The following is a 26,539-nucleotide window of genomic DNA, read 5'->3' as shown; positions in this document are numbered from 1 at the left end:
CATATAAACTTCTGGTTCTTAATTGCATTTAGGAAGAATCAAAAAACTGAACACGACTGAGTAAAAATAAATGGTCATGCAAGAATCTCATTATCTGATACTGCACTATTGATTACGTAAACAGCATTTAATTGCCGTAAGTGGTCAATGTGAAGCTAATTTCAGCCACTTTCTATTTTGCTGGTTGGTTAATCTATGACCACAAATCCTATTCTTTAAGCAGATCACATGGTTTGTGCAAAAAGTCGTTACCGATAAAGCAACTATAATAAAGTAACTGTAATAATGAAATAAATGTTCTGGGGCAAAGTTGCATGATCCCAGAACTGTTACAGTAAATGCTCACTGCATATAATAAAGCACAGACTAATTTTAACAATTATTTAATACTAAGGCATAAGATGTGCATTAAAAGGCATAAAATTGTGCATTTTTGTCAATGGATCTGCATATTTCATGTCACATCAACATTGTTATGTTAAGATTTGCTGACTAATGCTGTACGTTACAGCTCGGAAATGTGACAGAGGTAATAATATGTTGGTGCAGATCAGTCGATACAATAATACTAGATTTAGGTAAAGCTAAACCTGAGCACAGATGTCAGAAATTGTAAACTATTATTTTATTTAGGTCAGTCAATCGTGATTATCGCTGCATCCTGCGTCATCGCCTCTCAGCCAATAGCGTGGCGACGTCCACAAACGGAGCACCCGAGACGTAAACCTGGCAAACATGGCGACGCTCCGAAGAGAGTACGGCGGCTGGAAATACGACCGTTTTTAACCGAGAAAATAACCTCCTCTTCGCATGTTACAATGTGGTGGGGTTAGCCAGCGCCACCGCACGCAACAGCCTTTTAGACGATGTTTGCAGAGGTAAGTTAGCGCCGGTGAAGTAGCCGCCCCACAGTAGTTTGTTTCCCCCCCTCCTCTCTCCCTCCTCCAGTGGTGGACACGGCTAGTTAGCTTGAAGCAGCTAGCGCCTTAGCGTTAGCCCCGCCAGGTAAACACAGAGGCTTGACAGGGAGAGGACGACACGCAGCCGCTGTGTTTTCAGAAAGGCTGGCAGCTATAAGTGGCAGTCAGCCCGGGATTACACCGTTAACGCTAAGTTAATACGATGGGCTTAGGGTATCCGCACTGTCAACACCGCGCTGGAATTAGCTTGACACAGGCAATGTCGGTAGTATGCGTTTAGATTATGAGTAAGGTCCCTCAACAACGAATTTCTACATCACAACGAGCACAGGTGAGCTGGGCGTTAGCTGCTTGGACGGCTAGAGAAGCTAAAACCTAAAAAACAACTGCATGCTTGATATCAACAAGGTCGAGTACAGTTGTGGACCGCTGCTTGCCAAACTCTACGGTTGGCAAACATCATAGGCGGTGACAGCTAATGACGGATGGTAGAAATGGTGTGGAATTTCCCTGTTTTTTTAAAAGTTTTACTTCTACTTATGAGAAAGTCCGGGAGAATTGTATCCAGGACATGTTTCCAGTGACATTCAGTAGTCAGAATAGCTCCTTTCTCTTGTCAGACACAAACAAATGGCCTAACACAGGCTGGTCTTGAAATATTAATAGGGTTGTCTTGAGTCCATTGTTGCCGGTCAGTGGTTGTAGAGATTTGTGTCTTGTGATGGCATGTAGTTGTGCTACGGTTCTCACGTGATGCATGCTGGTTTCCTGACTTGAAACAGGCAGACATACTTTTACTGCCAGTATGTCTGCTGACAAGAGAATAGACTAGATTGTCCACCTCACCTGAGCTCCAGCTATCACCTTTCCAGCAGTTTAAGTACAGGTTCAGGATGATAATGAGGCTTGAGCTGTCGCTGCACCGCGTTCTGCTTGTCTGACAGGCAGGACAGATTCCTGTGTAATGTATAGTGAGGTGTTAAACTTTAGCTAGGAAGCTCTCTGCTAACCTGAAACTGTTAGTAAGCTTCTGCTGGGCTGTCCTCTAATGAGACTTGGCTTCATGTCCTAGGTTTTGACTTGCCAATATTATATTTGTGATCACAAGTTACCTACTCCATGTTCTATCCTGTATTATTGTGTCACTTGATTTGAACTGCACGTTTTAGTGAGATTGGCTGTAGATGCTGACATGTAGTGTGTCTCTGTCTGATCAGATTCCGTGAGTAAGTGGCCTTCTCACATAACTTTACAAATTCACATTTGTACGCTGAATTAGTTTTGAAAGAGTGCCCTGTGTGTTTGTCCACAGCCACACAAAGTTATCTCAGTGTTTTTCACCCCTGGCTAAACCTCATTAAGCTGTCTTAATCAAAGCTCGGTAGACATTAAGGCCAGCATGCTGTCACATCAGGCCTACTTGTCATCTAGTACACCTCTTCTTCCTTCCTACACTCGGGAGAGGTTGTTGCCCTGCCAAACAAGCTGGCAGTTCTCAAGAATTAAGCTGTGTTCAGACGCGTCTTTTTGTATCCAGATATATCCACAGTGTGTCTGGGTCACGCTGACACAGAATGCAGTTCGCACGTGCATCAGAAGTGGACTTTTCTCCACGTATGATTGAAATTCTCTTCATTTTGTGTATCATTTGACTTTGAACAGCTACAGTTAAACTTTTCAAAGGTTGGAGTTCAATTCTGGGTAGGTTCACCTTCTGCCTGGGTGTGTGTTCCAGTTCTCGAAGGGGCATTGCTGGCCTAATGATTCCTACTTGCTGGTTGGGATCTTGGGTGAGTAACACAAATCCTCAGCTACACCCTCTTGGATCAGCTTCTTAGTAGAAGGTGAAAAGAAGTAGCTGGGGACTGGTTTGTGTCAGAGAAGGAATTTGGCTGACTTCATCCTCCCCAAGGGGAATAGTGGAGCTAGCAGTGTCAAACTACAGCTAAAGGGAGCTAGCTATAAGAAACTGGACACAAAGATAATTGTTTGAAAAAGCATCGCACAGGTTTTGAATTAGCAGGGAGCAGCTAGATTTTGTTCTGTATCTGCTTTACTGTTTGTGTCATTAGTTAGGTTGGGCTGTCAGTAGTTTGACAGCGTAACACTGACCACCTTCAGATGACGGAGTTAGTTCAACATGGTGGTGATGTTTCAGGCAACCTATGCAAAGGCAGAACATACAGGTGAATGTTTCAGTAACATTTTAGTAAAGTTGTGCTTGTGTGGGTACAACTAGTGCAGCCTTCACCATTTTTTGCGTCATAAATATGTTACTATCTCTCTCGAAAAAGGAGCACACTGGTAACACAAGTACAGCTTTACTAAAATCTTATCTTAAAGTATGAAGGTTTCAAAATTATCATAAATTTCACACTTTCTAATAATCCTAGCAATTTCAGCTCTCGTTACAAAACAAATTACAACATGACGCATTTTTCTTGTCCTCTCTGAAAATTAGCCATGATTACTTCACCTACCGTTTTCATTCTTGAGATTTAATCCTAGGGTTAACATGGTAGCTCTTTGTATTATGGTGGTCTTGACGGATTAGGCCAGCACCATCAGTCAGTCCTACTTACTTTCTCCTCCTCACAAGCATTAACCATGGATCTCCCACAGGAGAGCTTTAATGGGCTGAGTTAACCTCTCGCCCAATGACCACACTGATCAGGGTTGGAGCGCTTGTGGACTGGCATGGGTCCCTAAAATAGAAATATCCACCCTTGAGTAGTTCTTCCCGCACGTGTATGCGTGGGTTTGTTTTCAATTTTAGCCAGGTAATGTGGGAATTTCATAATCACCAAGACACTGATAAGAGGCTGTGTGTGCACCGAGTCAAGGACATTCAACAATAGAGGTTCCTCAAAACCTTGCCTCTCTGTTGCAGGGCTTTTGGCCATTTGGATTATTCACAGTTCAAGTTGCTACTGTCAGTTGGTTTGAGAGAGGCACAGAGACATCCGTAAGATGCGAGCACATCTAGGACATCAGTCTATAGATTGATGTCATGAGGTACCATCACGTCTGGGATTTAGGTCATCATAAAGTTGTGAAATGGCTAAGTAAACCAAGTTTATGAAGTTGTTAATTTAGTTTGCAGTGAAGTAAAGGGCAATTATTTCTGTCTTCGATCCTTGGCCATTTTATATATAGAAATAATCATTCTGAGCATCTTGTTACTGGGACAGGTGATCATTTGAAAAGGGGGCTTTTTAATGTATGTTTTAGAACAATGTGTAAAATGACCTTGTATAGTCTACCATGTTGTACAACCTACATGCAGTTGATTAATACCTTATAGTAAATGTTAAGTCATACATACATCTTGTTCAGAGATGAGTATTGTCACACTTGTGTCTATGTGTGTCTGTTCAGTGTAGGTTGCATAAGGAAATGCTTAGATGTTTAAATGTGTGCATCCCGATGGGCTTGGGTGTTAATCACTGGAACAGATGGTTCATGTTTTAAACCCTGTGTAAGCTGTAATGACTCAAGAGTGTCAGTTATCATCTCTCCTACAGAGCCAAGCCTCGGCAGTCTCATCACCTCATCACACAGGCCTACCGATAGCCTGCACATTCACTGCTGCTCACTGGCACCATTGACGTCAGAGCAGACATACAGTTTCCATTTGAACTACGTTCAGTTGCTTTATCAAGGTGCTATTGCATGTGGTACAGCATGATGCACCCTGAATGCATTGCCTTTACATTTGAAATGCATAGATGGAAAGAGAACAGCCATGTTCTCTAAAGTAGCTGTTTTGCTTGAAATTACATTTCCTATTTTGATTTAATGTATAATAATTTGTATTATATTAAAAAAGACTTTGCAAGCTGCTATTTTTTACAATGAAACTATTTACATACCCAAGTTGAGTGTCAGCTCTAATAATTTGGAGAAAGCACTGCTGGCAGTGTATTCTGATTGGGGACATGCGCAAAAAATCAAATAAACCGTTAAACATTGCTAACCTTGCTGGTTGACAAAAGAAATATTTTGAATTTTGTTAATATACATCTCTGGTTAATTATTGCATCTAAGATGAGCCTGTGCGGCCCCAGCAGACTGCAGCCCCCTTCTTACTGTGCTGATGTCCAGATGTTGTAAACCAGCAAGGTGGAAAGTGGGACTAATGACATCTGGTTTGACTGTAGCTTGAGCTTCAAAATGAAAATAAGGTTGTATGTAGGCTGTCAGAATAAACTGGCATAGACTGGATCAATATGCAACCGCACTCAGCACAGGCAAGTTGGCAAGTTGTTGTTTACCTGCAAGATACATATTTTAAATCTTAGGCTGTTTGTTAGCTTTTATTCAGTAAGTTGTTGTGCAATGTGTTTAGTGATAATGTGTACTGTTTATACGCAAAATGCAGTGTCACACATGTCAGCAATAGTTAAATCTAGTTTGTTTTTTAAAGAACGTGATCAGAGCTTTCAAATGGCTCCTAAACAGCGACACGGAATTTTTTCAGACAATGTTTAACCCTAATGTTAAGTGTTTCTTGCTTTCTTCTGTGGCCTGTGGTCTTAATGCACTGCTTTGATCTTGAATTCAGATGGTTGTCAGAATGATTTAGCAAACTTTGACTGTCAGTATGCTTGCTCAACACGGTAACTTGTCACCAAAGGCAATGCTGTTCTTTAGAAAGAATGAATAAGTAGTTGCTGCTTCAAGTTGATCCAGGCAAAGGCTTCATCATCGCACTGCGTGTGTGTGTAGAATGCAGTCACCTGTTTTCATGTAGCTCAGGCCCCGTGGTAATAAATGTGATGACAGCCTTGGGCTGCTAAAAGTTTCTGAACACTTCCCAAAGTGGATCAGCTGCCTTCCCTGCGGTGGTGTGTGTACTGTGTGGTCAAAAGTTAAACCATGTAGATGTATTACTGCTGGTCAAGCTGTTCATTGAGGTTTCCATGCAAGTTTAATTTGGTTTTCTTGTAAATGGTGACAACATTGTGGGTGATACTGTTATACTTGCTTTGAGGGTGTCAGAGTTTAGAGCAATTCAGTCCATTCAAGATAGTCAAAGGTTGTGGGAAGCTACATTGCTCTGTGAATAGCTCTCCTTTGTGTTCCTACACTCCTAGCTCAACTGTAATAATGGTCCTTTTTGCTGGCCAACCCTATTCCTCTTCCCAACCCTGCTATCAGTGACTTTGTTTAGGCAGTTATGACTTGAGAAAGAAGGGGTAGTCTAGCCAGTTTGGACACATTCTGCAGCCTGGACACCAACGTGTGCACGTGCGCTCAAGACTTTTAGTCATACAGTCAGCGTTTTGCAATAGGCTGATGTCTTTAACGTCAAGTACATACAAATGTTAGTTCTTCTAGTGTGGCTAGTTTATTTAGAAAAGCTTGGTAACACAGCTGCTGATAGGAGACCTGATCTTGGCCATGTAGTGTAGATGTTTAACCAGACTGTTCGCGTTATAGTGCATGTTGTGCATTAATGACAAAGACCTCAGACAGAGAAAGCTGTGAATGGAAACATTAACTGTGCTTCATTTTATCCAAAGTAATTAAGCTGTTAGAATAAAAATGTAATCATTTTTCAGTCTAAATAAGATGAATACTACAGTAATTAAAATGTGTGCTTCCTGTGTATGTGCTGTCAGTGCAGATGTTTCAACAAAAGGAAAAGCTGCAGCGTCTTACGTAAGCTAAGACAATTAAACGTCAGCCTTCATTCAAAATATGGTGAAATGTAGGGTGGAGAACTGACTGTTGACCAGTCACATGTACACATGGTTTATAGAGTAGTCAGATTATTGTATTAAACATAAACATGCTCTAGTAATTTCCCCCGTTAACTGATTTCTCCCATAGGCAGGTTTATAAATGAAGTTACAGTCTGTTATGCGTCATATAATCCAAGGCGTGCTCAGAGGTGATGTGTTTCTGTTAGTGTAATGGCCCATATGTTGAAAACCAGTTCTGCTGTCTTGCCTCTGCCTACGCAGTGACAGGACCTGTCTAGTAGACTGTGGGTTTACAATGAGTAAGTGAAGTCAGGGTCAGCAGGTCTCCACTGACAGCCATCAGCGTCAGGTTTTAATTTTTCCCCCATACTGCGAAATTAGCCTGTGGCGACGAAGGACACCACCTGCTGATCTGCAAGCTCTGAACCGGTGCCAGTGAAGTCATTTTTTAAATTGCCTGTTATCGGCTTTATGCAACCTGATCCGACTGAGATCCTTTGTTTATTGTGGCCCATCGTGCTCTGGATACACGGCTCACCAGCACAAACAGTTGTTGCCAGTTTGAATAGATATATCCACGCTGACAGAGACTGTCAGCAAGTCAAGCTGTCTGAACAAGAGCAAGCAATGTTACACTACAATACCTCATGACAGAAATTCCACCTACTGTATGGTTTAAATAGACTATGCTTGATAAAGGTTTAATTTTTTGGACAGTATCTGACTACTCTTTGTAAGTTTTTTTTTTTCTTTTGCACTAAGTGTTGAAACTGGCTGAGTTGTTAGTGATGTATTTGCTTTAGGGCAGACACAGTTGTGTACTAATTTTTTACAGCATGTGCCCGTCATATGGCAGATGTTCATGCTATTAAACCTGTCCCGTGCTCTTCAATATGTTGTAGTGGCCAGCACTGTAGTAGGCAGTCTGACTATTTATCTGTTTGGTGCTACCAATTTGATCCTAGCGGAGGCCTTATTTGGACTAAATTGGGAGTCTAATCAAAAATATACTTCATCAGAGGCATTCTAATCACGAGGCATTAATGTGTGCTTTAGAACAGCTCAGCCCTGCATCTAAATTGTCATGAAATACTTAAAATTGATGTTGAACCAAAGCAGTTGTACTAAGTTTAGTGAGATGCAAATACTGTTCACATTCACACTATCATATCTAGGTTGATAATTAAATAAGTAATGAAATTATTTATTATCGTTCTCCACCGTTAACCAGACAAGAGATGGTTTGTGAAGGCTAATTTGTTTTTTCCGTGTCCACGTGTCTGCAAGGACACACGTGACTTAAGTTTTGAGTTGTAATTGGAATCTGTTGTGATTTGTAGCTACGTGCTCTCCATCAGCATTGCCCACAAAACAGGTTAGAAGTTCTCCAGACGTCCTGTGCTGTTTCTGACCATTGTGCTGAGGAATAATCACATTGACGTGGTGCGACAAACATTTTCCAAAAAAAAATGACTTGGTTTGTGATTGGATGTTTGCCACTATATCCCAGTCCAAGTTCAACTATCATCACACCTAAAACATGTTGGTAGCTGCTGCTAGTTCCTCACAGGATGACAAACTAAGGATCAGCCATAAGCACACAACTGCAAAACTGGATAAATGGGTTCTCCTGTGATCTCTCGGGAATCTTGTTAGAATCCAGCTGCCCTGCATAGTGTCTCCACAGTAGCCTTTAGGCAACAGCATGTGTTCAGTTGTCTTTAGTCATTATTTTACTGACATATTTTTTAGCAATATGCATTTAGATGACACGATTTATGTTGGTAGAGCCACAGGTTGCCCTTAGCCCTTTTCTCAAATTTCTGTTAATCAATCCATATGCCTTAAGACTAATTTGATTAGCATTGCATCCCAGTCACCTGTCTGTGTGAAATGCTTGTGCTATACATAGTAAACTGATTGGCCCACGTTTCCGAGTTTGACACTGTTGGCAACTAGTCTAATGTGTGTCATCCGATTGGCCATAGCGGACAGTGGCAGTGAGAACAATGTGTCAGTGTCCTGAGGAAGCTCTGTCTGTCCCTATCTGGGTCCATCAGTGGAGCTGCTTATCTAAGGAACTCTAGGATGAATGTAGGGCAGCCGAAGATCATCACCAGTGATCATCATGTCTGTCAGTGACTCTATCTGATGGCTTCAAAGTCAGGGCGAGAGTGTTGTACAGTGTGTGAATAGGAATGTTTTACATTTCAGCACCGTTGTGTGAAGAACTTTGCACATAAACTAATAACACCACCCATGCAATACTTTTCTAAGGTTTGTGTTGCCTGGTTTCTTTTGTCCAGCTGGCACCTCCTGGGTGATCAAGTTTGTGGTGCACTATTGCAGCCTCATCCTTCTTATAACAACCTCCAGCATACGTACAAACCCCTCCAGGGGCATTAAAAAAATACAGCTGCTGTTTTATAATTGCGTCTGTAGCATTGGCGTAGCATGGAGCCGCAAAAATAGAAATACTAGTGTGACTCCTGTGGAAAAGTGAGGCAGAGTTCTTAGGTAGAAACAAGAGCTTGGTTTCCTGACTCCACTGACAATAACAGGAAAGCCATAGGATGTGACACAAGAATATGCACACACACAATCGCCGTCTTCTTCTGATGCTCTCTAACAATACAGCACACCATGGTGTGTGTCTTCTTAAGTAATCTCTTCCTTTGCCAACATCTCCTTTAAAGTGGAGAACTTTGTTTTTCCTGCGCTGTGGATGACGTCATTGTACAACACAGTACAGTATTTCTGATTTAGCCTCTGCCAGAAGTGCTGCTGGTTTGTTGATTCGTCTTTTACAATGGAATGAAACTCAAACAGCTTTATTTGCAGAATTTATGGTGGGGCTATGAGAGCAGATCAAGCCGTTTTTCATATGGTGCTCAAAGGTCTACTCTGTTTTATTTTTCTTATTATATGCATATATTATGTATAAAATATTTTATTCAGACTAGTCAAAGCTGAAGTGCACCGAGTATTTATGAAGTATTTGTGCTTTTGTGTGTTTCAGGCCAGTCTGTCCATCTGGGGATGGGGAGTCGTGCTGTTCCTCGTCACATTTGGACCCTTTGCCATATTCTACCTGGCCTTTTATATCTTCTGCTTCATTGGCGGGTGAGCAACAAGACCTCGACATCACATTTCACTTCTTTACATGAGTCTACTTTTTCATTGTAACCTAAACGCTACAGTTTGTAGCTGTTCCCTCAATCTCACTTCTGTTTTCCAGGGGCTTTGCGGTCACTTTGCTTTATGGAAAGATCAACTCCGAGAAACACCTGGAAAAGTGCGAGCAATCTTACTTGACGCCCACACAAATTGGTATACTGAAGGTAAACGCACGCTTTGGACTCCACCTTCACAAACAAGTTAATTAGCTGTCGATCAGATTCTCTAACATTTACTGTGAAAATCATTAAACTTTTCACCGATTCCACATCACTGCATCTCTCATTATTGGTGGATATTGTTTTGTCTCTTTCAGACGTTGGATGAGATGAAGCTGGAGATTAGGCCTATAAAGATTGACAGGAGACTGACGGGCTCCAGTTTCATAGATGAACCACTACAACAGGTGTGTGTGTGTGTGTGTGTGTGTGTGCGCGTGCCTCTCTGTGTTATGTATCAGGACTTCTTTGCATTTCGCATCTGGGTCAAGTCTTAATTTTTCAAACCATGACAGTTAAAATAGGGAAGAACAAACAGATTAAACAACAAAAATGATTAAAAACTGAATAATTGATTGAATGCGGACATTGTAGAATTTACTATATAAGCTCTAAACGATTAATTCCAATGTTATGAACTATAAAGAAAGCCTTTCCTTTTACTTTGAAGTACCTGCTGTTCTCTTTACTCAGCTATGAGGGGACATACACTCCTATTAGTCATAAAAAGCAATGCACATAACATAACGTGACAACAGCTACAGAGAGAGACTAACAGAGGATAACAGGATTACAACTGGGTGACAAATGCTAATTCTCCAGACATTTTGGACACTGGCTCACTTAAGTCACTGTCTGACCCATCAGTTGGCCCGGGTCAGAGACTGAATGGCCTCAAGCCAAAGAGAACTATCAGCTATCAAACATTGCGTGGCCCACTGAAGGCTCCACAGGAAGATTGTTCCTCATCTTATTTGTCTTTAGATTAGTCTGTAGCACGATGTCTGCGCTGATATATGTTGGCTTTTGTTGGACAAAGATGCATTTTTGCAATTAAATAAAAATTGAATCAAACAAATGCGCGGCAAGAAATGTGGCAGATAACTCAATTATGTGAGGGGCGAAATGAAATGCTTGCAAAACATGATGCTGGTCACACTTACAGATGTGTTACACATTCCTGACTTTAAATAGGTTAAATCTCATGTTACTGGCATGTCAACACCATGATTTTAAAGGCATTTTTTCGAGAGCTATTTTCTTGTTTTCAAAGTTTCTTAAAGCTTTTTTTCTCCTGTTAACAACTAAAGAAGTTCTCTCGTACACATCAGCTTGTGCCAAAAAAAATTATTTTTCCTTATGTACTCTGGAAAAGCCGTTCTGACAGAAAGTGGAACTGAAACTTTCTGTACCGTTGCATCAAAGCTCTATCCATCATGTGGCCTGAATAAAAGGAAAAGACGGTTATAGATATTTTCACCGCCTGTGAGTCTGCCGGTGATTAACTCAGCTTCACACACGTGTAAATGGATCTCCCACGTGATGGTTCGATTGCCAGTCAGCACTGTAGATGTGGTTTTTGTTTGGTAGTCACAGTTTTCCTTATCCTGTGGTTACGCCGCTTACGGTAAAAGAACAAGCGCTTAGCATGTTCTCCTCAGCAAAGCAGTGCAGCCGGCAGAGTTAAGTGCAGACACAGCAGTTAGTGATGGTCAGATGACGCTGACTGCTCTACCACAGTGTCTTCGCTCTCTCCCTCCTCCCTGGGAATGCACACTTATCATCTCAGCAGCATGTCAACCTTGAGATCTCGCATAGCTAAATCTAACGTCGTGTATCAAGCTTTCTGAAAGAAACGCGTGTTCCCGATTTCTCCAGCACATTCCCTTATATGTGCTCACATAAGCACATTTTTCTTTGACAAATTCCTCCTTCTCTCTCTGCAGCGTATACAGCAGCTGACATTTACACTGATTCATGTGTTTGGCTTGATTTAATCATCGGTTACATCTCTCTCTTATAAGGAGCAGAGTGCAGCTAAACGATTGATTTATCCAGGTTTCCTTAAATCTAATAACATCTGCTCCCTGAGTGTTTGTACTAGACATGGACAATAAACAGATTTCATTTTCAGGAGTAACTTAACTATTTCTCAGTCTGCTCCCTCCCTCTCATCTACTTCCAACTCCACAGAGTCCAGCTCATTGAGTTGCCTTTTCTAAACTTTGCTTTCCTCTTCTTTCATGTTTTTTTCTCTCTGTAGGTGATCCAGTTTGCGCTTAGAGACTACATCCAGTACTGGTACTACACTCTGAGCGAGGATGAGTCCTTTTTATTGGAGATCAGACAAACGCTCCAGAATGCCCTCGTCCAGTTCTCCACACGGTAAAAGACTCAGACACATTTTCCCTCTGATAGTGAGTGTTTTAAACATGTCGGACTAATTGTACTTTGTTTTTGTTTGTGTGCCAAGGTCCAAAGAGGTGGACTGGCAGCCTTACTTCACCACTCGCCTGGTGGACGACTTTGCCACCCATTTACGTGTCTTTAGAAAAGCCCAGGATCGCCTCGCCGACAGGGAGGACAAGCAAAGTAGGCGCACACACATTGTTTCCCACTCACTGCAGTTGTATTAGTACGTTTAGCACATCTCCAGAGTTGTTTGAAGTTACCTAATGAAAGACTGTGCTAATACCTGACAACATGATGATTCTGTGCTCAAGAAAATCAAAACCAATTTTCTGAAAAGACTTGATTTCAACACTAGCGCGGATGATGACAATGACGGATGATTTCTGAACAGGAGACATAACAGAAGAGCTGGTGGACTCATTCTTTGAGGCCGAGGTGGAGATGGAAAGAAAGATTTGTCGAGACGTAGTGTGCACCTCGCACAAAGACGAAGAAGGTAAACACACTTCTGCAATGTTTCTCACCTTACATTTCACGCTTTAGTGAGGAACTCTTCGCTCAAAGGTGTTGACGTTTGACGCTGTACCTCGTAAACCTAAGCATGTCGTTTGTGTGTGTGTGTCAGGTTTTCTTCGGGACTTGTGTGAGCTGCTTCTTTATCTGTTACTACCTCCTGGAGATTTCCACAACAAGAATATGAGATACTTCCTAAGGGTGAGTGCACAAACAGATTGGTCTGAGATGCAAGTACAAGGAGGGAAAATACTTACTCAGTTACACAATATGGGTGCCTGCTATGATATTTCCAACTGCAAACTCAAAGATAAGCGGCACTCCTGGCTATGTGAAGGCATGTTTGTTTAGAGCATACCTGGTAATGCACTGTCATGTTTTTTAGGAGGTGTTGGCGCGTGGTGTGTTACTTCCTCTGATCAACCAGCTGAGCGACCCCGACTACATCAATCAGTTTGTCATCTGGATGGTGAGCATTAACACTCGTCCTTCTATCCAAATTCTATCCAAAAAACAATGAAAAACCAAAATCAGACTAGGATTAAGGATGGAAATATTTTAGTTCTGGTATGTGTGTTCTTAATGTGTAATTGTGTGTCTAGATTCGAGACTCCAGCTGTAATTATGAAGCCTTCATGAACATCCTGAAGCTAACAGACAAACCTCCTGAGCTGGAGGCCGTGAAAGACAAGGTGCTGGAGGAGCTGCAGTATCTCCGCTCCCTGGACACAGCTGGAGATGGTGGGCGTTCACTTTTTCTCATTTATATGCAGACGTGCACAAGGGTAATTTGTCATGTTGGTACATATGTAAAGTTTGCCTAAATAAACACACTGCTTTATTGTTTGTGTGTCCTTTAGACATCAACGTGATTAAGAACCAGATTAACAGTCTTCTGTTTGTGAAGAAGGTGTGTGAGACTAGGATCCAGAGACTGCAGTCTGGCAAGGTGAGAAACTGCTGCACAGCCTTGTATTGTTTATACTGGAGGATCCAACTTAAACATACATTAGTAAAATTAATTTTGGCCATGAGGTCAGACACTGTCTGCACAACTGTCCGCCGAGTTTACTCAAAGTCAGTTCGTTAGTGACGTTTTATGTTTTGCTCCTTGTGTTGCGCAGGAGGTCGATGCCTTGAAGCTGGCAGCCAACTTTGGCAAGCTGTGCGTTATCCCGCTGGATCACATCCTCATTCACAACATAGCCCTGCAGTTCTTTATGGGTAATTCCGCAAGCGCATCATCACATCACATATCACCCGAATGCCAAATGTCACTGTAGTAATCTAGAGGCCCTAATCCGGAACATTTCTGTTAATCATCTTTATAATCCATAACTTATTCCATTTCTCTCAAATTTGTAACCCCAAGTCAGCCCTCGTTAAACATACTCCTCCTCAGTCCCACATGACCTCGGCAGAGATTTGAAAAGGTCACTCCACTTTACAGATCAGATTACACTAGTTTGTGTGTGTATGTGTGTGCGAACTAGGATTCAAGCCAAGTTTCGTCAGATCTGGGGTGGACAACAGCCAACAGCCTGAACATTACAGCTGGTTCTGTCGTTCTAGGATTTACGCTGCTTGAAATGGTTGTTTAATTAAGTGTAAACGTGGTTTTAATTCATACGGGTGGATCACTAAGCAGAAATAGTAAACAACTAAATATAAAAAGAGCGCAAGGGGCAGGGCTTCAGTCTTACAGGAGTGTAATAGTAGATGGATCTTTAGAAATAAGATCATCAGAGACCACAGATACTAAGTGCCAGAATTTTAGAGGCACTGGTCCACTGACTGTGGAACTTTGTGTAACCAAAGTGCTTTAGAAGACACAAACCATTTGGACCAAATGTTGTTTGTGTGTTGTTCCAGACTTCATGCAGGCAGCAGGGGCCCAGGCAGAACTGTTCTTCTGGCTCACTGTGGAGGGATACAGAGTGACGGCACAGCAGCAGCTGGAGGCGATGCTAGGCTGGCAGAAAGATGGTGGCAAGAAGCAGCCCAGTGCCACCAAGGGGCTGCTGAAGGCTGCAGCACTCGGTGTCTATGAACAATACCTCTCTGAAAAGGTACGAGGCGCATTCAGACTTCATGCCTATAACCTGGTGTCAGATGCATTTAAGCCAGTTTAACTTTGGGATTAGACAGATAATTGAATGCCATGTTCAGCATTTTTCTGATTATTGGTATTGTTAATTTTTTCATCAATTCCTGGTAAAAGTCATTCGATTTACGTAGGCTTTGATGCAGCAACCATCAACGATGTCCCACCCACAGCAATATCTGATTAGTTACACATCACAAGTAATAGCCTGTCAACACTAAATGATACATTTTGAAAAGTTCTCTTTTAATTAAACATATGTAAAACATCATTAAAGTCTTTTCAATAAAGTTTTGTGTTGAAGGTTGTGTTATCTTCACACAAAGGTTTTGATATTTAATGTGATTGTATACAGGTTCAGAATACTGGTTATTAGTGATTGATTACTAATAATCGGTGTTTGCCCTAAAAAATCTATACATGTTGACCCTGAATTTCAACCAGCAATCAGATATACAGAGAAGTTAAATATGTTTTAAACATACTATACTGACATAAGTTACATCTTAGTTTACATACAGATATATTTGTTTTGAAGTACTGCAACCTTTAGCCTGTGTGCTGTAATATCATGAGAGGTTATCTATTGACTCTATCTGCTCTAACAGGCGTCTCCCAGGGTGCAGGTGGACGAGGAATCAGTAACAAAACTTGGGGAGAAGCTACAGAAAGACGACCCCACACCGGAGATATTTGATGAAATTCAGAGAAAGGTAGTAAAATGTTTAAACAGGCTTTAACAGTCTGTGTATGAGGATAATTTTATAAACCATGCCAGTACTATTTGCATAGATAGTCTCTCTAAACCCTTCTAGTTGTTTCTCTGAATGTGCTTCTTTGTTTCTATTTGCTCACTGATTTCATACTTTTCCACAGGTATATGACATGATGTTACGCGATGAGCGCTATTACCCATCCTTCAAGCAGAGTCCTCTCTACGTCCGCATGCTAGCAGAGTTGGACATGTTGAAAGAGCCGAGCTACCGAGGGTCTGATGATGGCGATGGAGAATCCTTCAATGGCTCTCCCACAGGAAGCATAAACCTAGTAAGACCTCTTCACCTCATGTGGGATTTAAAATACTGATGCACTGAGGTACATCTGGAGTTGTTTTTTCCCTCCTGCTGATTCATCATTACTTGTGTGGTTTTTGTGATTTCAGTCTTTGGACGACTTGTCCAACTCCTGCCATGATGAAACTATGCACCTACATGCCTTCATCTCCGACACAGGTACGCTCAGTTTTGTAAACTAGGGTTTTTTTTTTAGTTTTAAGAATTACTTACAATGGCGTTTTAAGAATTACTTACAAAGTGCAAATTAATGAAGCTGTATGCTTTCTTCAAACTACTGCAGAACCTTTTCTCACTTTTCTGAAAAAGGGTTCACTGTAGATTCTAACGTGTGTACGCATGTCTGAAAGTATTTCTTGTGACTCGGCGTGGGATTTGGTTATCGCTAGACATTGTGTTGAATGGGGTGTGAAATTGTTTCTTGGGTGTCTGTTACCCCTACTAGTCCCTTTCTTGCATGTTCTTTTCTTTGAACTTTTCACCTCCTAGCTCCGTTCATCTGCATGCGTCTGCTGTGTCACTTCATACTGTTCCAGTATTCTTTATTTCTTTCATTCCATTACCCTCACTGTTTTTCTGTTCTTCCTTTTTCCTTCCTCCCCTTTCCTGTCATTCTGTCGCACTTTCCTCCCTTTTATCACATTTCCACACCCTCTGCTTTGTATTCTTTTGCTTGCTCCTCCACTCCCACACTCTGCACCTGCGACACTTTTCTTTTACTCCCTTCTTTCATCGTCTTCCATCAACCCTATCCCCCGTCGTCCACTCCCTCTTTTTGGATGTATTGCCGGGCGGGGTAGCTGATACTTGTCTCACCGGCTTCTGGGGTGCTGCAGGGGTTTGCAATGACCACGGTAAGACCTACGCGCTGTACGCCATCACTGTGTTCAGACGCAACCAAGACGGCAGTGAGGACTGCTGGAAGACCTACCGCCGCTACTCGGACTTCCATGACTTCCACATGAGAATCACTGAACAGGTGTGCGCGAGTCAAAGCAAGTTAAAAAAAAATAGTGTTTACAAAGAGGCAGCAGCAGCTCATGCACTTTGTCTTCTTTTATATGTTCTGTGTTAGTTTGAGAACCTGGCGTCGATCCTCAAGCTTCCCGGGAAGAAGACCTTTAATAACATGGACAGAGATTTCTTGGAGAAAAGAAAAAAAGACCTCAATGCTTACCTACAGGTAATGGTTTTGTGTTTCAGTTTGTTTTCTATTTGTGTTTTGTATTACAGTATAGATTTGTAGAATGTATGTCAATAACGTTGTTTGCATGTGTGTGTTCCAGTTGCTGCTCAACCCAGAGATGGTGAAGGCCTGCCCAACTCTGATTCCCTACGTCTATGACTTCCTAGAGAACAAGGCCTACAGCAAGGGCAAAGGAGAGTTTGCACGAAAGGTCTCTAAATTATTACGTGCAAAGAATAAGCGGTTCAGTGCCCTTTTGTGTTTTACTACCAAATAACTTCATGTAGAACAAATGAACACCTAAAAATCCTTTTCTGCTTTGGTTTTATCCACCAACAGATAGACACATTTGTGAATCCTCTGCGAAGCTCCATGAGGAACGTGTCTAACGCAGTAAAAGCCCTGCCAGACAGTCTGGCTGAAGGCATGAACAAGGTCTCTGACAACATGGGCCGCATGTCAGAAAGACTCGGTCAGGACATCAAACAATCCATATTCAAGGTAGAACTATGAAATGCAACTTTTACTTGTTACACTGACGTATGAGTTCACCAAAACCTCTGACTAACCAGTTTCTCCCCCTTTTTTTCCCCCCCAGGTGCCTCCACTCCTCCCCAAGTCTGAGATCGACCCAGAACACTGTCGAGTCTCTGCCCAGCTGGATGACAATGTGAGTCAGTGGGCAGTTTGGGTGGTGAACGGTGTTTTTTTTCTTTAATATGTTTTCAGCAAGATGGCAAACGTGTGTTTCATGTCTCCAGGTGGATGACAATATCCCACTGCGGGTAATGCTGCTGCTGATGGACGAGGTGTTCGACCTTAAAGAGAAAAACCAGTGGCTGCGCAGGAACATCAAGAACCTGCTACAGCAACTCATCAGGGCCACATACGGAGACACTATCAACAGGTCAGAGACACACAAAGACCTTAGAAGACACACTTAGTTAGAAATGTTTAAATTATGTATATAACCCAATTACATAAATAATACCGTAAATTCCGGACTATTGAGCGCACCTGAATATAAGCCGCACCCACTAACTTTAAAAAAAACAAACTTTGTGCATATATAGACCGGGCTTGTCTATAAGCCACAGGTGTCCACGTTGTAACATGAGATATTTACAAAGAAAGATTTTACACATAAAGATTTTCTTAACTTTTAATTAAATATGCACCGGTAACATACACAAAATACATAAATGTGTTTTTTCAGAACAGTGCCTGTGACACAGCTGGTTAAAAACATAAAAAGATGCAGTAGCCTACCAGGAAAAGTCACTGATCGCTATCTTCGTCTTCCTCCTGCGCACTAAAACCACTAAAGTCGTCTTTTTCAGTGTCGAAATAGAACATCCTCAGAATTACTTCGTCACACACTTCCTCAGTCTCTCTTTCGTTGTCACTCTCAATGTCACTTTCGTCTCGAGGCAAATTCGTAAAACTCGTAAAAATCCATAAATTAGCCGCATCATTGTTTCAGCCGCAGTGTTCAAAGCGTGTGAAAAAAGTAGCGGCTTATTGTCTGGAATTTACGGTATAACCAATAGTGAGATTTCCATACTGTTAAGCTGGTTTGGCAATGAAAGCAGATGTCTTTGTCAAACATTTAGACCCAAGTACAGTATTTTAAACACACAGAGATACATAGATACCTGTGTGAACAGCAAAATGGGATTTCATTTAACAGCCGAACACATGCACACACAAACTCAGAGCCAGATAATATCTCTCAGAAGTCTTCCTCATCAGTCACAGAGCAGTGAAAAAGCAAAGTCAAAAAGCAAAGAGCACAACCTAAATCCTCTTTCCTTTTGTAGAAAAATCGTGGATCATGTGGATTATATGACGTCACCTGAACAGGTGGCAGACTATGTCAAAAAGTTCAGGTAACCCCTCCTCCCTTTTCGTAGCCAAGTTCTCTGATTAGTCAGAAGAATCTCGAGTAACTCTTAATGACTCCACGTCTGTGCAGGGATTCCTACTGGCCCAATGGTATTCTAGCTGAGACCCCGCCCCGCCGGGACAAGAGCATCCGCATGAGGACACGAGTAGCTGCCAAGACGAGCCTGCTGGGGATCATGCCAGGTAAAAATACACAAACACAGACTTTATATAGCTATCACCGAGCCACATTTGGTCTATTCGGTTCTCATCCTTGAAGCGTTGTCTCTGGGCTGATGGGTTCTCCTTTGTGGTAAATGTCTCCTCCAATCCTTCATTTAGCGCTCACGTCTTAGTCCTTCCCATTGAAAACGCAAGTCAGAGATACAAAGAAAAGATCTGAGGAGAGCAACACGACACAGCTCAGTGTAATTTACTTTCTACTTGGGCACAGTGATATCAGTTAAAGGCAACAGAGTCTTATCTGCCGGACTAAGATTATCCAGGATACTCATTAAAATAAGAAAAGCCTTGAAAAGAAAGATCTTTCTCATGTCTAATGTCAATTGTTTTCTTTTGTTCCTTTAGTATTTAAACTAAATAATGAGTGTAATCTGAACTTGGTGGTGATTTTACCCCTGAGCTGAAGCTGTTATTTGTCCCGATATAAACTGCAGTGATGTGGTAGTACTGCAGTCCAATCAGCTGCAGTGTTCAATCAATAACACATTTTCTACTAACAGGGTGTGTCAGTCTGATAGTAGACGTCTGTACAGGCTAATCTCGTGTGTCCACACTCCTGGTTTTTGCAGCCTTGTTGCTTCTGTTATTCTCCAAACAAGTGATTCTCTATCTGCTTCAAAATGGTGGTAAAGAATTATTCTAGGTGGAGAAGGAATATGAAATAATGTAATGAGAAGCACCCAAAATCTTACCTCTGTTTCCAAATCGGCCTTCGAATGTAGAATTGGTTTACCGCTGCCCCTTGTGGCTGAGGGGAGACGGATAATAAACGTGATGTTCTCTCCGACCATCATCACAGAGGTTGTTTTCTGCTCTCAAAGGCAAATAAGTCACAACACAAGAAAACTGACAAAGCTGAAGTTGGGTTTGAAGTGTTTTCCACAGTGTTTTTCAGTGTTACAACATAAAATATTTCAGACATGACAAAGTGAGTGATTTGTTGTGGGTGAAGAAGAATCGCGACTCTCAAAACGAGGAGGTTGAAGTCAGCGTCTCTTGGACAGAATCTCACACAACACATTGTTTTGGGACAGGAGCTCCCAGAGTAAAAGGACTTTCAGTATTTATATTCTTCTCATCACCTATGGAGGGACAAGTTCTCTCTGTTCTTAGACAATTTGTCTTGTCATTGGAGGACTGCTTCATGTTTCTCTCTCATCTTGCTTAGGACTGTAACAGTAATTTCCCTCTTATCCATCACAGGAGTGTAGCTCACTGTGGCCGGAGTGTAACTTCCTGCATCAGTAGCGTATCTCTCTAAGAACTCCTTCACAGTCTCACAGACTATTAGCCAACTGGAGAAACAGAAAAACAATCCTCAGTGTTTTTCCATCATTTGGCAAATACAGATTTGGTTGATTTTTCCACCTGATAAACAGCTTTTCTATGGGAATCATCTGCCTCCTACTTCATAGATCTAAGAGTCCTGAACACTGGGGGCTGTTGCAAAGGCTCTGTTGGCCTCCTCAGGCAGGTGGACGAGCTTCTCACATTTACATTAGTGCAGGTGTTTAGCTTTAGGACAGTGTATTCATCTGACTTTTTGTCAGTATGCTTGTTTTAACATAATTTTCTTTCCATGTCTCTGTTACAACACTTCCATGCATCATTCTAGCCCTAATAGCATGCTGAAGGTGCAGTTAAGTGATCTAAGTTTCCCTCTTGTCAGCCCAACTACTGCGCTGATGTGAGCTCAGAGATAAAAAAGGAAACAGTTTTCATTTCCCCCCTGCCTCTTTGAGAGTTTGTGCACAGAGCTGACATCTACACTGCATTTCTGTCTCTTCCTCAGATGAGCTAAAGCACATCATCGGAGCGGACACCACCAGAAAGGGCATACTCCGCGTCTTCGACATGTTCCAGTACCAACCCATGAACCGTCGGCTAGTCTACGTTTTCCTGGAGGGCTTCCTGGAGACCATGTTCCCTCAGTACAAATTCCCAGAGCTCTTTGTCAAGCTGCACTCCCGTTCGCCGCGCATCCACAGATACAGCCAGAAACTCAAATCCTCCTCCCTCAAGAGGTGACAGGAAAGGACGGAGGCGACAGGACACGGGCCGACTAGACACACAGAGACTTTGACAGCTAAGAGTGAGAGTGGGGGGGGGGCTCGATGTGAACGCTGAGGTATGTGTGTGATTTCTGCCCTTCCTCTTCCTTCACACACTCCTGCCGGTGAAAACACTCCCATCATCCAGCTGATTATTTCTGTCAGGACAGAAGTGACAGATGAACAACACACTCTGATCTACTCTCACTCTGTGACACACACAAGCGCAGACACAAATCCTATCATTTGCACCAAGACTGAACTTGGCAGTCTTTTCTTTTAGTTTATAAATTTCTCCCACCCTCCCTCCCCCTCCTCCTTTTTTTGAACTTTTTAGTTGTGTTTAGCTTTATCCTGGGCCAGCCAATGCTGCTTTCTTATGGTCCAGAGAGCAGACCACAAATACTGTATTGTTTTTAAACTGCAGGACTAGATAGCATAGACCCACACCTTGCCTTACCTTCCTTCCCGCTTCTGTCTTTGGGCCGGCACAGTCGTCCATGTCAGCGGACTGGCCTCACAGCTGTAATCAGACTCACCCTCATGCTGTAGACATTCAACCTGCAAAAAGCACTTGTTACATTGCAAATTCTGTTTCTGTTTTCATAGCAACCAAAAATGTCAATAGCACTGGGTTTAAGAGGCGCTGTTTTTAAAATGTGACTGAACAAGTATGGGTCGAGTTTTGTTTTTTATTGTCAGCTTTTCTTCCCCCCCTCTGGAGTCTAAACACTTGTGCTGAGATTTATGTTTTTTCCTCTGTCTAAAGTGTTAACGTCATCTGTACCACCCTCCAAGAACAGGCCACCTCCCCTTTAATGCTACTGTCATAACCTGTGATGACCAAAGCTCATGCTGTTCATACATGTGCGTGTGTGTGTGTGTTCTGGTTTTGACGTTGGGATACTCTAGAACATTACTGTGCTTCATATCGCCGATCATGTGAAGAAAGACGACGCAGTGTTGACCTTTAATGATCTAAAAGGTGAGGCTGCGGCGACACACTTGAGGTGTGTTACTATCGAAGAATGTACTCTCTGGTCTGTTCTGTATTTGGCTCGTGTAGACTTTTGTGCGAATGGGTGTGTGTTTGTGTGTGTGTGTGTGTGTGTAGCGTGGAGATGCAAACCTCTTCAGTCAGAAACTGTGCCAGTGTGAGCTAGTGAACCAGCCTTAAATCTATATACAGTATATACTGACCAAGAGACGCACGCTAGCGGTAGCTCTCCTCCACACGACTGAACATTACAATGAAATCAAGATAGAGATATGGAGATATATCCCTAATCACTTTTATCCTGAGAAAACGTCTTTAATTTGGTGCAATATCTATTTTTTTTTTTTATTGCATGTGCATTTTGAATCATTGTGTACTGCAAATAGTAATTCATATTGTTTTAATAGTAGAACACACGAGAGAAGTTTCCCCAGAAATGTCTCCATACCCCAACAACTTAACATTCCGTTGTTGTAAAAGTACAATGTTTATTTAACAGACTTGTTTTATAAGTCTGAGTTTTGTTGTATTTTTATTTTTTTCCTCAGTGTGCGGGGTGGTATTTTCCACGTATCCCCCGCCCACTCTTGCAGAATCTGTGTTTCGATTCGGCAGTGTTAGAGGAGGGGTTGCGGTTTTTCCTGCGTCAGCTAGCTCAGAGGCGGCCCCCGAACAACTGCTTCTTTTTAAACTCATAAGCGGCGTTTTATGCATTCAAGCCTGTTGTATCGAGTGTGACGAGATCTTCGTCATTACGAACTTTGTGCTGGAAGACGCCCCGCCCTCGCACCACCCGCCCCTCCAGCAGGTTCACAGAAGAGCTGTGACCAATGGAATCACTGCTAACTAGCACTTACCGTAGCAACTGTGGGAGCCCCTCTCCCGTTGGCTGAACGGAGCCCCATTCTGCTGCAGTCATTGGATGGAAACTCCCTCGTCTGCTGTGATTTGCTTGCACTGAGCAGCCCTGGTGGACTCCGATTGGCTGAGTTAGGAGGACATGGACTGGAGCCTCTCTTATTGGGAGGTGAATATTTTGTCCCCCAGCGATGGAGGAGGAGATGTCACCTTTAACCTTCTGCACACCTCTCCATACAGGAAGGCTTGTCTTTTTTTAACCCCAGTATATATGAATCTATGATAATGAAAATTGTGCATATCTGTGTACAGTATGTGTTAATAGTGTGCCTAAATGTACTGTCAACTCTATTTTCATATTTTTCTTTAACCTAAAAACAAAACAAAAAAATCAATCAGAATGTCATGATCATTTTACGCGACTGAAAATGACTTTAGGGTGTTTTTTTGCATCATGCTTATCAAACTTTTCCTTGTGAGCAGTTGTGCTCAGATCAGTATAACACTAATAAAAGGTAACTCAGACTAACTGACCCACAGCGTGTATGGTGTCTTAAGTGTGTTTGCTTGTCCTGCGGATGGTTTATGCAGCGAATATTTGTTCATAAAAACACTGCTGAAGTTTATCCACCAGCTTAAAAGACATCGATCACATTGAAGGCAGTGTCCTGTGAACAAGGGTTGAGTATTAGACGGTCCTCCAGCGAGGATGAAGGGATTATCCCGGAGCTCACTGCTGCAGTCCTGAAGTATCTGATAATAGCAGCCGTTCTCTTGTTTAACAGTAATGCAGATTCAACTGATAAATAGATGTCCAGACCTTTGGTTTCTTTGTATTGTTGCCTCCCTCTGCAGTTACCGGCTTCTGTTTGATGGAATTATTAACTAAATAATAATATTCCTCATTCAGTGTTTAAAATGGTAGAAATAGAAATTACACTGTAATTGTACAGAGCCAGCCTGAACCAGTAACAGCTGTTCATACAGAGTACTGCTTGTGGGCTAGAACAAAAAGCTAGAATCATTTTAATGCTGGGTATTCACTATCACCACACATTTTTTAAAGTTACAGATCAGCAGACATTGTGTGTTTTTAAGCTTGTAAGGTGACCCAAAGCAGCTTTGTGCCCTTACAAATAGAGTATCTATGTTTTAAAGTCATCTCTGGTCATTGATTTAGCTTCTAAAAACTCATCTCTATGAATGAAAGTGACATATTTAGATGTTTTTGTTTCCCCATGAAGATAATTCCTTCCTTCCTTTCTTAAAGTGGCTTATATGTGTAATCTGTAACACCGTTGTCTCCTCTAGTCTAGAATGTGCAGATCTCTCTCCGTGCACTCATCCCTGCTCCCTCAAGCACACCAGCTCACCTATGAGTCTGCTCAAACCCTATAAAACCACTACGATGGTAATCTGTATTATGGAGTAATTCCGCAACAAATGAGCCACAAAGTCCCACCTTACAAGATAATTGTTTTTTCTTTCTGAAACCCTGGAAGTCTAAATCTCCGTTTCTGACACAGTTCACAGTATACTGAAGCTTCTCATTGGAAACACTCGACTGATCATTTCACCCACGATATATCTTCTAGCGTATAAATCACTGCATGGGCATGTTAACAAATGTAGGAAAAGCTTAATTTTCACCAGAGGAAGTCTTCATCAACACCATGAACTGCTCTCATTATTGATTCATACCAGAGAAATACAGTGTTTTGTGTTCAGGGCTGATGCAGAGGTTAAAATATTCAGTCCTTCAATCCTTGTATGGGCTGGATGCTACAGTTACCATAATGTCACTTGGTGGTGTCTTCTCATGGCTTTCAGTAGCTTTAATGGCTACGTCTTTAAATCCTAATTCCGCATGACATTAATGGAGTCACTTTTCTAACTTTGGGGACTCTGTGGAACAAATAAAACGCATGAGGCTCGGCTACATTACGTGTCCCAGTAATGTGGCAGTGAACCAGCATTCCTCGACCACAGCTCTGAAAAAAATAAAGATTTCTGGCAACAGCTTTATGGCAAAGATTCTTCTGTTCTCTTTGTGCAGACTGTAGGACATTGATACATTAGTAAATTAGGCTTTTTCAAGGACATTTTGGCATTCGAGAGCAAGAAAAGCACAAGTAATGACATTAACGGTCATTACATTGACTTTTTGAACTTCTTGTTCCAGCGGCAGAGGCATCACTTGTGTCACTGGTTGCACGTGTGCTTTCTGCGCTACAAGAAATTACACTGCTGCTTATAAAAAGAGACGACTGTATTTATGACTAATCATTACTGTTGAAATCTGCAGCAAGAACACATTTCAATGATGACATTTAAAGTAGCACTTAGGTATTTTATATAGGATTTCTTTCCACTTTAATTCAAGCACACATCATCTTCCAGGAGTTCAGGATGCCTGGTCCAGATATACACTCTAATCAGTTCATAGCAGACTTCCATTGAAGCAGTGTCTTTGGCTCAGCAGGTTTGCAGTCCACATTTGAGTGAAATGATGTGCATTTGTGCAGCTCTCAGTTGTCTTCACGTCTTCCTTTGAGCATTTCCTACCGGATCAAACAGGACAACCAATCCCCAAGAAGCCACACCTGAAACATTAACACAGGTGAATATTTACAAACCCATTAGATAATGCAAGAAGAAGAAAAAACGTTAGTATTGTGTCAGCACTTACTTGTAGCAAATGCCATTTGCAACACTGTCCCCATGGGAGTGCCTCCGCGTTTTGGCATCGCTTTCCAGGCTTGCTGGAACACATAAGCCCCGGACAGGCACAGACCTCCGCCGGACAACAGCCTGCAGCTCCAGCAGCCGTTAAACATCTGACGGGGTTTGGCAGCGGGGACCTCCGGGGCTGCTGACATTGTGCGACAGTGTGGGAGCTAATGCTAATATGCTAAAAACGCCTCGAAAACATGGAAGGAGCGCGTACAAAAACGGGGGCAAAACACACTGGAGCCCGTGTCTGGAAGCCTTATTAAATAAGTAACTTAAATTGAGGACAAAGTTACAGTCATGCTTCGTTATAAGTTGTTGTCTTGCAGGCTGAGGGCAGAGCTGAGAGGTCGGATTCAGCGAAGTGCTTCCGGGTCACGTGTCGTAACAGTTCCAGGTCACTGGTGGAGAAGAGAGGCGGAAGTTAGCTTCTCATTGGACAGTTAAAGGAAACTGACTTTACAGCAGAGAATGACCAATTCTGTCTTCTTCTTTTTTGTGTTATTTAATTAATTAAATGCTTTTATCACATTTTAATGATAGAAAACCGTGTTAACTCTTAACCCTCTTTGGGGTCAATTTGACCCCATTGAATGTTTAACATCTCTAAAGAAGTCATTGATCTATTTTTTCCTCCCATTTTAGCAATTTCACAAAGATAATAAAGGTTCCACAAATCTGACA

At 42.1% G+C, this 26,539-nt stretch overlaps 2 protein-coding genes across 4 annotated transcripts; one reads left to right on the top strand and one right to left on the bottom strand.

Moving 5' to 3' along the window:
- Positions 1-737: 737 nt before the first annotated feature.
- On the top strand, positions 738-23,658 carry snx13 (sorting nexin 13). Of its 3 annotated transcripts, none has more exons than XM_008298204.1 (25): positions 738-878; positions 9,648-9,751; positions 9,867-9,969; positions 10,122-10,211; positions 12,068-12,189; positions 12,278-12,396; positions 12,608-12,712; positions 12,842-12,930; positions 13,115-13,198; positions 13,332-13,470; positions 13,590-13,678; positions 13,854-13,953; positions 14,602-14,798; positions 15,442-15,546; positions 15,710-15,880; positions 15,996-16,065; positions 16,707-16,885; positions 16,982-17,089; positions 17,193-17,303; positions 17,432-17,593; positions 17,691-17,762; positions 17,854-17,999; positions 18,913-18,981; positions 19,068-19,180; positions 21,012-23,658. In XM_008298204.1, exons 1-25 carry the CDS (start codon positions 867-869, stop codon positions 21,245-21,247), a joined length of 2,895 nt encoding a protein of 964 aa, XP_008296426.1. In that variant the 5' UTR covers positions 738-866; the 3' UTR covers positions 21,248-23,658. The 3 variants fall into 3 exon arrangements, with proteins under 3 accessions (XP_008296426.1, XP_008296423.1, XP_008296425.1); XM_008298201.1 differs by lacking the exon at positions 738-878 and adding an exon at positions 1,142-1,251; XM_008298203.1 differs by lacking the exon at positions 738-878 and adding an exon at positions 1,144-1,251 and having other exon boundaries at positions 16,743-16,885.
- Positions 23,659-25,146: 1,488 nt separating this feature from the next.
- On the bottom strand, positions 25,147-26,246 carry dmac1 (distal membrane arm assembly complex 1). The gene is made up of 2 exons (XM_008298200.1): positions 25,815-26,246; positions 25,147-25,728 (listed from the first exon to the last, which is right to left on the bottom strand). The coding sequence occupies exons 1-2, from the start codon at positions 26,002-26,004 to the stop codon at positions 25,664-25,666; spliced, it is 255 nt and encodes an 84-aa protein (XP_008296422.1). The 5' UTR covers positions 26,005-26,246; the 3' UTR covers positions 25,147-25,663.
- Positions 26,247-26,539: the final 293 nt, after the last annotated feature.

The sequence above is a fragment of the Stegastes partitus genome, unplaced genomic scaffold (genome assembly GCF_000690725.1).
Source record: "Stegastes partitus isolate 25-593 unplaced genomic scaffold, Stegastes_partitus-1.0.2 Scaffold1294, whole genome shotgun sequence".
Classification (NCBI taxonomy): domain Eukaryota; kingdom Metazoa; phylum Chordata; class Actinopteri; family Pomacentridae; genus Stegastes; species Stegastes partitus.
Note: the sequence above shows the minus strand (reverse complement) of the source record. Positions and strands in the feature narration are given on the sequence as shown.

What these genes read in the sequence shown, in the direction of transcription:
- snx13 (XM_008298201.1), top strand. Translation starts at nt 1,204, where the DNA reads ATGAGTAAGGTCCCTCAACAACGAATTTCTACATCACAACGAGCACAG. An exon ending in ATATGAGATACTTCCTAAGG is followed by an intron (nt 12,931 to 13,114) that starts GTGAGTGCACAA and finishes CATGTTTTTTAG; the next exon opens with GAGGTGTTGGCGCGTGGTGT. An exon ending in TCAAACAATCCATATTCAAG is followed by an intron (nt 17,594 to 17,690) that starts GTAGAACTATGA and finishes TTTCCCCCCCAG; the next exon opens with GTGCCTCCACTCCTCCCCAA.
- dmac1 (XM_008298200.1), bottom strand. Translation starts at nt 26,004, where the DNA reads ATGTCAGCAGCCCCGGAGGTCCCCGCTGCCAAACCCCGTCAGATGTTT. An exon ending in GCAAATGGCATTTGCTACAA is followed by an intron (nt 25,729 to 25,814) that starts GTAAGTGCTGAC and finishes TTAATGTTTCAG; the next exon opens with GTGTGGCTTCTTGGGGATTG.